Raw genomic sequence first — 12,716 nt, 5'->3', positions numbered from 1 at the left:
AGACCTTCAAGAAAAACTTAGCAGCTCCAGAAGCAGAGCTGGTCATTTGTCAGTAGATGGCACATTTCCTTAAATACTGAATCAATGCCTAATATAGTGATGGGGGACACCATTTCTTTGAAACATAACACAGATGTCTTAAACACTTGTAGTCAAATGGAGGTTTCATGAAATGTTCTGTTAGAACAGAGTTGTTAATCATGATGTCCTGGCCAAATTTTAATTTGTTCAGTTCTTCTGTAGTTTCAGCTGGTTATAGTATTTTTCACTTCCTGTCCTAAGCTATTGTGAAATGTTGCTTTATGTTGTTAAATAGCTGCAGTGTTCCATTCTAGCAGTGGCTGCATTTCAATAGTGGGCGAAGTGCTCCATATGCATCTCCTACCAACTGTGGGTAGGTGTTGCAAGGCTTAATTCAGAGAAAATGTTTAGATATCCCTGGATTAAATGTGCAAATTACTATTTGTACTGTATTCAGAGGCCATTTTCTGCAAGGAAAATACATATAAATAATGTAGAGATTACAATGAGCTTGGAAAGTTTAAGTATAGTGCAGATCACTGAAATGAGCATTTAACAAGAGAAGATAGATAACAAAATGCTAAATTTATATCATGTCAATTAATCTTTTTAATCTGTCAAAACCCTTTATTATTAAAGAAACACAAAGCTACTGTTACATGGGTGTGAAACTAAGAAACCCACTGAAATCATCTTCACATAGTTACACTACCATAAATGGACACCAAAGAGGAGAGTCTTGAGGTAAGTGATAACTGTTCACATATATGTAGGAGATACCTGCATATCACAACAAATTTTATCATAGTTTCCCACTATTTTCTACAGAATTTAAAACATTAATATGTGACTAATATGCTACATGAGTTATTCAGACCAGCCAGCTATTCAGTCAAAATCAGAAGCAACTTTTGGAGTTCTGCCATTGTGTTACAGAAAAATGCCAACTAATGTTGGAGGTGGGGGTCATCTGCCATGTTGTCATAGTATTCAGCAGAGCAATACATCTACATTAGCAGTGGGTTTGTGTGCTGCTTCCTGGTTTGGACTGAGGGTATATCTACAGTGCACTTTGGGGGTGGGTGGGTAGGTAGGTCTGCGGGGCACATATAGACATACACAAGCTAGCTTTAATCTAACTAGATTGGGTACCAATAGCAGTGACACTGTGGCAGTGCAGGCTTCAGCCTGTGCTTGCCTTCCTGAGTAACTACACAGGATTCAGGGAGGACTTGTATAGCTTGTACTGAAGCCCATGTCTACGCATGCAGTAATTAATTCCCCCGGTGCACCCATGTCCCCACCCCCATACTCTGCAGTGCAGACATATCCTAAGTGACATGACTCACTTCAGTAAGTGAGAGAGCAGCAGAAATAAAATGGTACATACCGTTCATGAATCCATTTGGTCAGTTTGCTTACAGAAGGGTCAAAAGTTGTAAAGCAGTAGTTACACTAGTTCTAATCTGTTCTAAATTATTATGTAGGTTTACTAGGTAGAATAGCTGCTGCATTTCTGCACAGATACGGCTGAACTGATCCCTACTCATTGCTTAATCTACCTCACAGGGGCTTACTGAGGTTTAATTAGCTGCTTGTAAAGTACTTTGAGATATTTGGATGAAAAGCATTAGAAGTGTGAGCTGCTTGAAGAGAAACCACTCAATGTTATCAGCAAACAGGAATGCTAATTCTAAGCAGGAAGCGTCCAAATGAATAAAATGAAAACAGAAATATACAACCAGGAGGCTAATTTAAATTCGAGTAAGTGCTCTGAAAAAGATATCACAAAACAGTGATATAGTAAAACATCTCCCACAGCATTCTTGTTCTCCCACAGCATTCTTGTCAGCAAGTTAAGGAAGTATGGGCTGGATGAATGCACTATAAGGTGGGTAGAAAGCTGGCTAGATTGTCGGGCTCAACGGGTAGTGATCAATGGCTCCATGTCTAGTTGGCAGCCGGTGTCAAGTGGAGTGCCCCAGGGGTCGGTCCTGGGGCCCGTTTTGTTCAATATCTTCATAAATGATCTGGAGGATGGTGTGGATTGCACTCTCAGCAAATTTGCGGATGATACTAAACTGGGAGGAGTGGTAGATACGCTGGAGGGGAGGGATAGGATACAGAAGGACCTAGACAAATTGGAGGATTGGGCCAAAAGAAATCTAATGAGGTTCAATAAGGATAAATGCAGGGTCCTGCACTTAGGATGGAAGAATCCAATGCACCGCTACAGACTAGGGACCGAATGGCTCGGCAGCAGTTCTGCGGAAAAGGACCTAGGGGTGACAGTGGACGAGAAGCTGGATATGAGTCAGCAGTGTGCCCTTGTTGCCAAGAAGGCCAATGGCATTTTGGGTTGTATAAGTAGGGGCATAGCGAGCAGATCGAGGGACGTGATCGTTCCCCTCTATTCGACACTGGTGAGGCCTCATCTGGAGTACTGTGTCCAGTTTTGGGCCCCACACTACAGGAAGGATGTGGATAAATTGGAAAGAGTACAACGAAGGGCAACGAAAATGATTAGGGGTCTAGAGCACATGACTTATGAGGAGAGGCTGAGGGAGCTGGGATTGTTTAGTCTGCAGAAGAGAAGAATGAGGGGGGATTTGATAGCTGCTTTCAACTACCTGAAAGGGGGTTTCAAAGAGGATGGCTCTAGACTGTTCTCAATGGTAGCAGATGACAGAACGAGGAGTAATGGTCTCAAGTTGCAATGGGGGAGGTTTAGATTGGATATTAGGAAAAACTTTTTCACTAAGAGGGTGGTGAAACACTGGAATGCGTTACCTAGGGAGGTGGTAGAATCTCCTTCCTTAGAGGTTTTTAAGGTCAGGCTTGACAAAGCCCTAGCTGGGATGATTTAACTGGGACTTGGTCCTGCTTTGAGCAGGGGGTTGGACTAGATGACCTTCTGGGGTCCCTTCCAACCCTGATATTCTATGATTCTATGATTCTATGATTTGCCAAAATACAGTTCTTCTTTTAACAAGGTGCTCTGCTTGATACTATTTGATACTATGCACCACAAGCTTACTCAAAATGAATGAAAAGGACAAAAGGACAGACATTTTTCTCCCCAAAATGTTTTTGCTAACTGGTTTAAAATAAAAGAAATTTTAACACAGACAAGAGAAAAGGACCTATACATTCTAATACTAAAAAGCTAAATCAGACTGAAGCAAGCTCCACATAAATGGTGTTGATTAAAAATCGTCAGATACAAATTTCAGTACTGTTATTGGGATATATAATATAAACCACACTCAGCATATTACAAGGTTTGAGATTTTTAAAAATTTAAATGTTTGTCTTTACCATACTGACAGCTTTTTGTAGTACTCATAGAATCACAGAAGATTAGGATTGGAAAAGACTTCAGGAGATCATCTAGTCCAACCCCCTGCTCAAAGCAGGACCAACCCCAACTAAATCATCCCAGCCAGGGCTTTGTCAAGCCAGGCCTTAAAAACCTCTAAAGAAGGATATTCCACCACCTCCCTAGGTAACCCATTCCAGTGCTTCACCACCCTCCTAGCGAAATAGTTTTTCCTAATATCCAACCTAGACCTCCCCCACTGCAACTTGAGACCATTGCTTCTTGTTCGGTCATCTGCTATCACTGAGAACAACCGAGCTCCATCCTCTTTGGAACCCCCCTTCAGGTAGTACGATTATATTTGTTACTGAAAACCTACATTGCCCCATCACAGACAACACTGCACTATGAAAGAACTCATCATGTACATGATTTTGCCATAATATAGGCCTTTTGCAAGTCTAACTAGTAGCTTCTTTTATAAAACAACTGAATATCTAGTTTGATGACATTCAAAGCATCTGAGCACCTACAAAAATGACACCTACAAAAAATTCATCAAGGTTTCTGCCTTACCACACAGTGCAAGAGCCAGTGCTGAGATGCCACAATCTTATTGCTGGAACCCATCCTCACCACCCTCCCTTTATTGTTTTGCTACCACAATGTTGCACCACCTGTGAAACTAGATTCCACACACTGGGACAGGAACCCATTTGTAAAAAGAAAAGGAGTACTTGTGGCACCTTAGAGACTAACAAATTTATTTGAGCATAAGCTTTCGTGAGCTACAGCTCACTTCATCGGATGCATTTGATGCACTTTTCTTTTTGCGAATACAGACTAACACGGCTGCTACTCTGAAACCCATTTGTGTTGCACAGGACCTAGCAAAATTCTGGGAGCTATTAAACTAACTAAACTAAAGACAAAAAATCACCATATTTAACAAATTTTTTATAGTTCACAGATACCCCAAAATGAGCCTTCCTTTTTAGAAGAGGGTGTAAATTTTTGTTTAAATTCTGAAGTGCAGTTTCATTTCAGCCATTATTTGCCTTGCTCTAGAGCAAAATATATAAAAAAAACACTTACTTCATCTCTATAAAGAGGACTTGTATAATACATTATATCCATTGCACTGCTGTTCAACATATCCCTTAAACCACGCACTTTATCAGGAGTAATGGAATCAACAGTGTCTAAAAAAAAAAAAAAAGAGAGAGAGACTCAAGTGTTAGATTCAAAACCTTACAAGATATACTGATAAATAAAACGTGGAAAAAAATCCAGAATATGGCTACATACTTCTGAGAACACAATTACAAAATTACAATTAATGATATATCTAAAAGGAATTAAGTACTGAAATTAACACTTCAAGCCAATCTAAGTGTCCACTTTTCCCATATTTGTCCCAAAGAGAAGAACTTTCCAATATAAATCACCATTTTGTTAATACTTATGCATGCCTAAAAATTGTATTTTCAGTAACTGTACCTCCATCAAGAGCAAGTTTTGATCTCCATTCAACAGGCAGAAACTCAACATGTGTTGCAAGATTGCAAAAGTACTTCTCTTCTATTTTTCTTGCAGTATCTCGCATCCTAAAAAAATTAAAATTGCTATGTTAACTAAGATGCAGGTTACATCAAATAAAATTACAATATTTCAAATTAAAAGTTACCATAATGTACACAAATCAAACTTCTCACACTGTTACTTTTCAATTATTGCAGTACACATTAATAAAAATATCATGCTTACTGTTACTTCTAAATACCATGTGACCTTAAAATGTACTATACTAAGGTACTTAATTCTTATATAATGGAAACTTTGTATATTAATTACCCAAGAGATAAAGTCTCTGAAATTGCTATTGAATTATATTAAAGCCATGACCCAAAACCCATTAAAGTTAGAGGGAGTCTTCCCATTAACTTCAGTGGGTTTTGAATCAGGCCCAATGGTGAAATCCTGGCCTCAACTGAAGTCCGTGCCATTGATTTCAATGGGCTCTGGATTTCACCCAAGTGATTCGACTTGTACATAAAGAAGCTAATTTAGATTTTTAAAATATGACCATGAAAACAATTATCAGTTTGACTACATGTAGTCTGAAGAGTTAGACTGTCGCTTTAGAAGTGAGATGGCTCCCAAGGGAGAGGTTGGAAGGCTTGAAAGGCCTCAAAGCAAGCAACAGGAGCGTTTATTAGTATTCAATCTGGTGGCAATGGCTGCAAATAAACTAACTGTTCTTTAAAGCTTTTTTTCTTTTTAAAGCACATTTGAGCATAGGCATTCATGGGCCTTATTTGAATTTAATTAATTAAAAAAAAAAGTATTTTCAAGTACTGAATGTATCTCTGACTCCCTCTGCCATTTTTAGGGCTTTTATAATCATTTCCCTTAAAAAAAAAAAAAAAAAGTCTCCCTCCTTTGCTTCTGTGTGAAAGACTCTCAAAAAAACAAGGGAAGCTGGCTAACCACCGATTAAAAGAAGACAGCAAAAATATATAAAAATGCTATACAATGCACAAACAAACAAGTAAAGGAAGCTATGTTTTTCTCTACTCTCCTTCAGTGATAGTAATCTTAGCTGATCCTGACAACACTAGCAGATAATAATTTTCAGAAAGAAGTGTGATTTATGTTGATGGTGTTCCTTTAAAAAAAAAAAAAATTGTAAAAGCACACAAAAACAGGCTTTAAAAGGGCAGTAGCCCTGAGCTAGGAAGAGCCATTTCCAAAATGACTGTTTATTTCCCAATTACAGGCATTAGAGTTTGTTCTGAAAAGAGGAAATGAGACTTAGTTCAGTGCTCCAACATGCATATTTCTTTTTATAAGCAAACTCCTTTTAGTGCCTTCAGTTGGAGCAGTATCATTATTATAGACTTGCCTACAACTAGGCAATTTAGAAAAAACATCCCATTGATATTGAAGCTAGTGTAGACAAGTCTGTCAGTTTCCAGGGTTTTCCCCCCCCTTTTTCTTTTTAAAATCATCATATCAATTAACGAACTATGAGAAAGCCGGAAGCTGCTGGAATCCAGTCTACACTAGGGTTCCCACACAGGAAATACTAGTTCAGATGAACTGTTGGAAGCTGGTGAGAGATTTTTTTTTCCTTTAGGTTCTCTGGTGTACATATATGGTCTATTTTGGACACAACTGTATAATGAGAGTTTGTCGCCTCTGTTTTGCAGGCCTGTCTACAGATTTATGAGTAAGCTGCACTTGTGGCGTTAGAAGCAACTGCATCTAGTGGAACGAATTTGCAGCAGGAAACCAGGTAATCCCAAATTCTACCCCCGCTCTGCCACTCATTCACTATACGCTGCCTGATTCAAAGCTAATTGACTTTGATGGAGAGATTCTAGGGTAGCTTTGGGCAAGTCACTTCCATGTCTCTGCTTTAGTTTCCCCATTTGTAAAATACAAATAATACTCACCTCTCTGACTGGGAGGTTGCAAGGAGAAAGTAGATGATGTTTGTGAGTGCTTTGAAAAATATATTCTCTACCAACATATTAATATTTGGACATAGATTTTTTTAAAAACAATTCCATCCTCAAAAAAGTACACATTACATCCCTCAGAAATCAGAAAGCTTTTCATTTCAATAGGCAGTTGAAGCTAACTATTCCATAAAATAGATATAAAACTATTTCATTTTGACTGAAAGGATTTTTATTTTTGTTTTTTGAGGGAGGGAATGAAAGGAAGGGAAATTGCCTTTTTCACACTCATTTTAAAACTGTTGGGCTGACCAAATGGCCTGGAGACACAAATAACCGGTGCCCCCATTTTTAAAACCTGAGTTTAGTTGTACTCCTAGCCCCTTGGTTCCCCAGACCTATGGGATGGTAAATGCTTAGAGGTACAGCAGCATGCTCAGCCCACAAGAGAAGGAAACTGAGGAGTCTACTCAGCCAGACAGTTCATTCAAAAGATAAAAGAAGTGGAACTGACCGGCTCTGAAGGAAGCCCTATTAGTCCTCCTCAGAAGGATGTCTCTGATATGAGTAGAGTTGCCAACTTTCTAATTGCACAAAACCAAATACCCCTGCCCCGCCTCTTCTCCAAGGCGCCCCCCCCATCGCTCACTCTCCCCCAACCTCACTCACTTTCACTGGACTGGGACAGGAGGTTGAGGTTCGGGCTCTGGCAAGGGGTGTGCGCTCTGGGCTGGGGGGTTTGGGGTGCAGGAGGGGGCTCAGAGTTGGGGCAGAGGTTTGGGTTGCGGGCTCGGGGAGGGAGTTAGGAGGGGGCTCTAGGCTGGGTCAGGAGGTTGGGATGCGGGAGGGGGTTCAAGGTGCGGGCTCCAGTCGGGTGGCGCTTACCTCAGGCGACTCCCAGTAGGCAGCGCAGTAGGGCTAAGACAGGCTCCCTGTGGAAGAGGGTGGAAACTGCCGGCATCTCCCTCTGGAGGGGCCAGGGTACTCGTGGCGGGGGCAGTGCGCGGAGCCCCCATGGTCGTCCCTGCACCTAGGAGCCGGAAAACTGCTACTGGTGGGAAAATGTGTCCGTTGCAGTTTTGCCACTCACTGGCTGCTTCGGGAGCCACAGGGAGCCTGCCTTAGCTCCGCTGTGCCGCCAACCGGACTTTTAGCTGCCTGGTCAGCTGTGCTGACCTGAGCTGCCAGGGTCCCCTTTTGACCAGGCGTTCCAGTAGAAAACTGGACGCCTGGCAACCCTAGATATGAGGCCAAAAGAATAATGTGGTGGGGGTAAATAGAGCAGCAGAAGAAAGGAAATCCTCAGATTTCTTGGGGACATCCTTAAGGGAAGGAGAAAGGAGGAGATACAGAATGACCACACAGAACAATACAAACACCTCAACCACAAACTGATCTAATGCTGGCAGGTAAAGACTCTACTATGCCATTTCTTACAAGATGGCTCCAGAGAAACTCATTTGAGAGCCTAACTTTACCCCCACAAAATCTACATTTTAGAGATCATCAAGATGATAATGCAGGAAATTCAGTAAATATATTTATAATACCACCTTTAGCGAGCCACCTGCGTAGCAAAACAAAAGAAAATACACTTGACTGAATAAAAGAAGTTCATCATATAGCACAAGACACAGGAAAAGTTAAACTTTAAAAGCTAAAGAGCAGTTCTTGGAAATACTAACACTCCTTAGGCAGAGACTAGAGAAGTTTTTGCCTCTTCTGAGAAACAGAACTGTTTGTGGCCTACTAATAACATGAGTTCGGAAATACTAACATCAATATTAAACAGGATGCAATCAGCTCCTAGCTTCCAACAACTGGTAAAAGCACAGAAGCACCAGACATGCAGAATGCACAGAATTCCACACAATAAGTACAAGAAGTTAGGATAGCAGAGTAACACCTTTGTGAAATAACTGTGTCCTAACAGTAGCCGGAGAAAGTAAAGGATTCATACAACGGTGGAAGTTGCAAATATAAAAAACAATACAAGTTATAAACAGGAATAAAGTATTAATTGAAACAGTATATCAGAGCGCTTTAAGACTGGGATGATATGTCGTCAGATACTGCAGCCTTCTTTCTATCAATTAAGTTACTAACCTTTGTTGGGTTTTTAAAGATGTTTAGTTGTCTGATAAAATTCACCCAAAGCTTGGAAGGTTATGGGGCCACAAAAGTCAATCTCATCTCATGTATCCGTGGATCTCTTCTTTCTTTTCAGAAGCAATGGGGTATAGTCTAGGCAAATTGGAACCTTCACGTCATGGAATACTGAGTTCCCAGAGGCCCAGGTTGTGCGCAGGATTCTATTCCTGTTTGGAAGGGTTTGGCATATTACTAAAACCACCCTTGGGCAAGATGATGAAGAGGATTTCCTGGTTAGTCTCCATTACAAACAATCATCCAAATTTGGAGAAGCAGTCCACCCTAGCAACTCTATCATCAGTTCACAAAAAAAATCCAGCACCCACATACTATACTTTTTTTTTCATTTTTCTCAGGAACACCAACCAAGCACATTTTCTAGTTTGATATTTATTTCCGAATTTTTTTTTTATTAAAACCACCTTAAGACTGGTGGAGACATTGTCCAGTCGCTAGTAGCACGAGTCCAAACCTTTTGTCACAATAGATTAAAGGTAAAATTTACAAAAGCAACTAAATCCCATTTTCAAAAGAGATTTAGGCCTGGTCTACATTTAAAGACTAGATCAACCTAGGTAGGTCACTCAGGGCTGTGAAAAATTCCATGCCCTGAACTCCATAATCAGCTCGACCTAACCCCCAGGGTAGATACAGCTAGGTTGGAAGAAGAATTCTTCCCTTGACTTAGCTACTACATCTTAGAAAAACTGATTAACTACATTGATGAAAAAACTCTTCTGTTCAGCAGCAGATGTAGTATAGACATGCCTTCAGAGACTTTGGAGCTTAAGTCTCATTGAAAGATGACAGGATTTATACACATTAGAAATCATCATAAGTCAGCGGTCCACATAACTCTCATTCTGGGTGATGAGGACCAGTCCCTCAGTCACTGTAGAAGAGTTGGGTTTAACATTTAGGAATGATAAACAAAAAGGGTACAACAATATCCTGTCAGTTTTAAGAAAATATATACAGAAAGAATAGGTACAGAAAGAATATGAAAAACTGACAAAACCTAAGCAAAACTACAATCTCTCCATTTATTTTATGACTTCCTCAAATCTCTCATTTTGTATAAGAGTATCCTGAATTTCTAGTTAGTTGTTTTTTTAATTTCCACTTTCCACATTTCAAATCATATTGCAATCAAGTTCCTCAAAATTAGTTTAAGTATTTTCCAGACAGATTACACACTGGCCATGTTTGTCTGACTAAACATATTTGCAAGTCACTAAAAAATATTGCAAGTCAACTTACAACTAGATAGGATTTATTGTTTTATTCTTTTTTTTCCATCCAGTAAGCATTCCTGTGCTATCCATCTCAATGTTTACAATACCAGGGCAAATACAGTCAAACCTACATGGAATCAAAAGGTCCTGCAATTGGACCGAGTCCCTACTCCCACTATCCCACAGTAGCAGTGCCACATAAGGTTTCTTCTGGCCATTCAGTTCTCTCATACATTAAAACCGTTTAGCAAATAGCTTATGCAATCAACGCAAGGGTCCAATGGATAAAGGGCTCATCTGCACAAACATCAACATACAGCGGCTTCCCACTCTTTTGATCAATTTCATCCCTTTAATTTTGACCAAAATAAAGATCTGTTTGAGTTTCCTTGCAGATAGCCAGGGGTGTATATCAGGATGCATAACACAGGGTTTATAAAATTAACATATGAATAACTTTTGGGGATAGTCCTTTTATCATAAGACTGCTTTGTGTCCTTCTTGTTCAATTTACTTAAGAATTTTAAGCTACTTTATTAGCTAGCCCCTCTCTGTAGCAAGTGACTGAATTAATAATACCCGACTGAAGTGACAGAAACTGATCCAGAACAACAAATGGAAATTTGTCTTCTCCCAATTACAAATGATCTGGTTACTGAAATTTTGATCATATTAAAGGGATAGCCTTCTTGTAAATCAAATTAGTGAAAGTGACTGTAATTCTGTTATTTTAGGATTTTTATAAAAAGACAAAAGCATATTAAAAATGGATGCAATGCAGACTTTGAGACATTTTGTTATACAGATATAATTTCATGTATTTAGAATGGTGTATTGAAAATAAATGTTTTGGGAAATGTCATGAATAAAATTACAGTGCGCTTTCATTCTGCTGCCTTTATTTCTGTGACTAAAATAATGAAATTATGATTCCTTAATTTAGCTGATGTGCATTAGAGGCTTAAAAAAATTTGTACAGTCATCACTATGACTTTCTCTTTCATTACATTGCATTACTAAGCTTATTCACAACCAGTATAAGAAAGGTTCAATACAACACTGAGAACTGGAAAGTCTGCAAGCAAATTAGCTTCAGAGTTAGTATAGCAAGTTTACAGATTCAATTTAATAGCTGATAACACAGAAAAAGTATAGTGTCTGAAGAGCTGAAAACATTATTCAGAGTCATTAGTGTTTATTCTTCTCTGCTAGTGCTTCAGTCTGAGACCATCCATAATTATGAGAGAATAAATGGGTCCTTAACCCAACTCTCTCAAGATCAGAAAATATTAACAACTTCCCAGAGACTAGTCTGGTCTCTTAAAAACTTTACAGATAGGGCAATGAAAGAATGGTCTCTTAGACACGGGACTAGGAGTCAGAAGACTAAAGTACTATCCCTGAGTCTGCCACATGGTGGCAGGGATAAATTAAGCTCTCGATACTTCATTTTACTAATCTGTAAATTGGGAATACACTCTTTGTAGGAATGTTGTTCACGCATATTAATACAAGGGGTTTAGAGAAAGCTTCATCTATTGAGGACCATCAATTCTTCTATTTTTTTGCAGAGGGTATATAAATGTATGGCTAGAACAGCAAAACCAGTAAGTCATTTCCAAAGTAGTATAAATGGGACTGTCATAAAAGGACTCAAATTAAGAAAGCCTCGTGGAGGTGTTTCTGTAGGAGGAGAGATAATCACCATAGGCCCAGCACATTCCTTCAACTTTGACTCTTCTGGACTTTGTTTTCCACTATCTGGCTGACTGGTTGGTGGAGAAAAAAGGACAGAAAGGCCAACCAGATGAAATAACTGGCTCTTTGGGGTATATCTACACTGCAGCCGAGTGTGCCACCCAACCCAGGTAGACAAACTTGCAGCTAGCTCCACTGGAGTTTGCACATTAAAATTAGCAATGTGGACATTCCAGGAAGGGCAGCAGCTTGAGCTAGCCACCTGAGCTCAGACCCAGGGAGTCAGGGAGCTTGGAGTCAGGCAGCTAGCCCAACCTACCTTCTGTACCGAAATGTCCACACTGCTATTTTAGGCACGGTAACTCAAGCAGAGCTAGCACAAGTCTGTCTACCCAGTCTAGAAGGCTCATTCCCAACTGCAGGGTGGACGTACTCTTTGCCACCCCAAGTGCTGCTCTTTCATCCACAGCTGGAAGGAGTATGCTATTTTAATACCTGGGAGGAGCCATAACAAAGGGTGGCTTTTGTGAGGAGCAGATCCAGGCTAGGGTACAGGAAGGGAGGACGACATGACGATCAGAATAGTCTCCGTGGTCTTCTGCTCCCTCCTTCTGTTTTTTGTATCCGCCTGTTCTCTCATCTTACACTAAGGGCTTGTCTACACTACCGCACGGGGTCGATTTAAGATACCAACTTCAACTATGTGAATAGCGTAGCTGAAGTCGATGTACTTAGATTTACTTACCGCGGTGTCTTTGCTGCAGTAAGTCAACAGCTGATGCTCTCCAGTCAACTCCGCTTGTGCTCCTCGTTCTGGTGGAGTACTGG

The 12,716-nt window shown here is 40.0% G+C and overlaps 1 protein-coding gene across 1 annotated transcript in view; it reads right to left on the bottom strand.

Moving 5' to 3' along the window:
• Positions 1-12,716, bottom strand: part of DDHD1 (DDHD domain containing 1) — a 105,906-nt gene that overhangs the window by 44,383 nt on the left and 48,807 nt on the right. Inside the window, exons 6-7 of the mRNA XM_038407010.2 lie at positions 4,841-4,947; positions 4,436-4,542 (exon numbers count right to left, since the gene is read on the bottom strand). Coding sequence (XP_038262938.1) covers positions 4,436-4,542; positions 4,841-4,947 — 214 coding nt within the window. The remainder of the gene's footprint in view (positions 1-4,435; positions 4,543-4,840; positions 4,948-12,716) is intronic.

This window comes from Dermochelys coriacea, chromosome 6, assembly GCF_009764565.3.
Source record: "Dermochelys coriacea isolate rDerCor1 chromosome 6, rDerCor1.pri.v4, whole genome shotgun sequence".
Classification (NCBI taxonomy): domain Eukaryota; kingdom Metazoa; phylum Chordata; order Testudines; family Dermochelyidae; genus Dermochelys; species Dermochelys coriacea.
The sequence above is the reverse complement of the archived record's forward strand: the minus strand, read 5'-3'. Positions and strand labels throughout refer to the sequence as shown.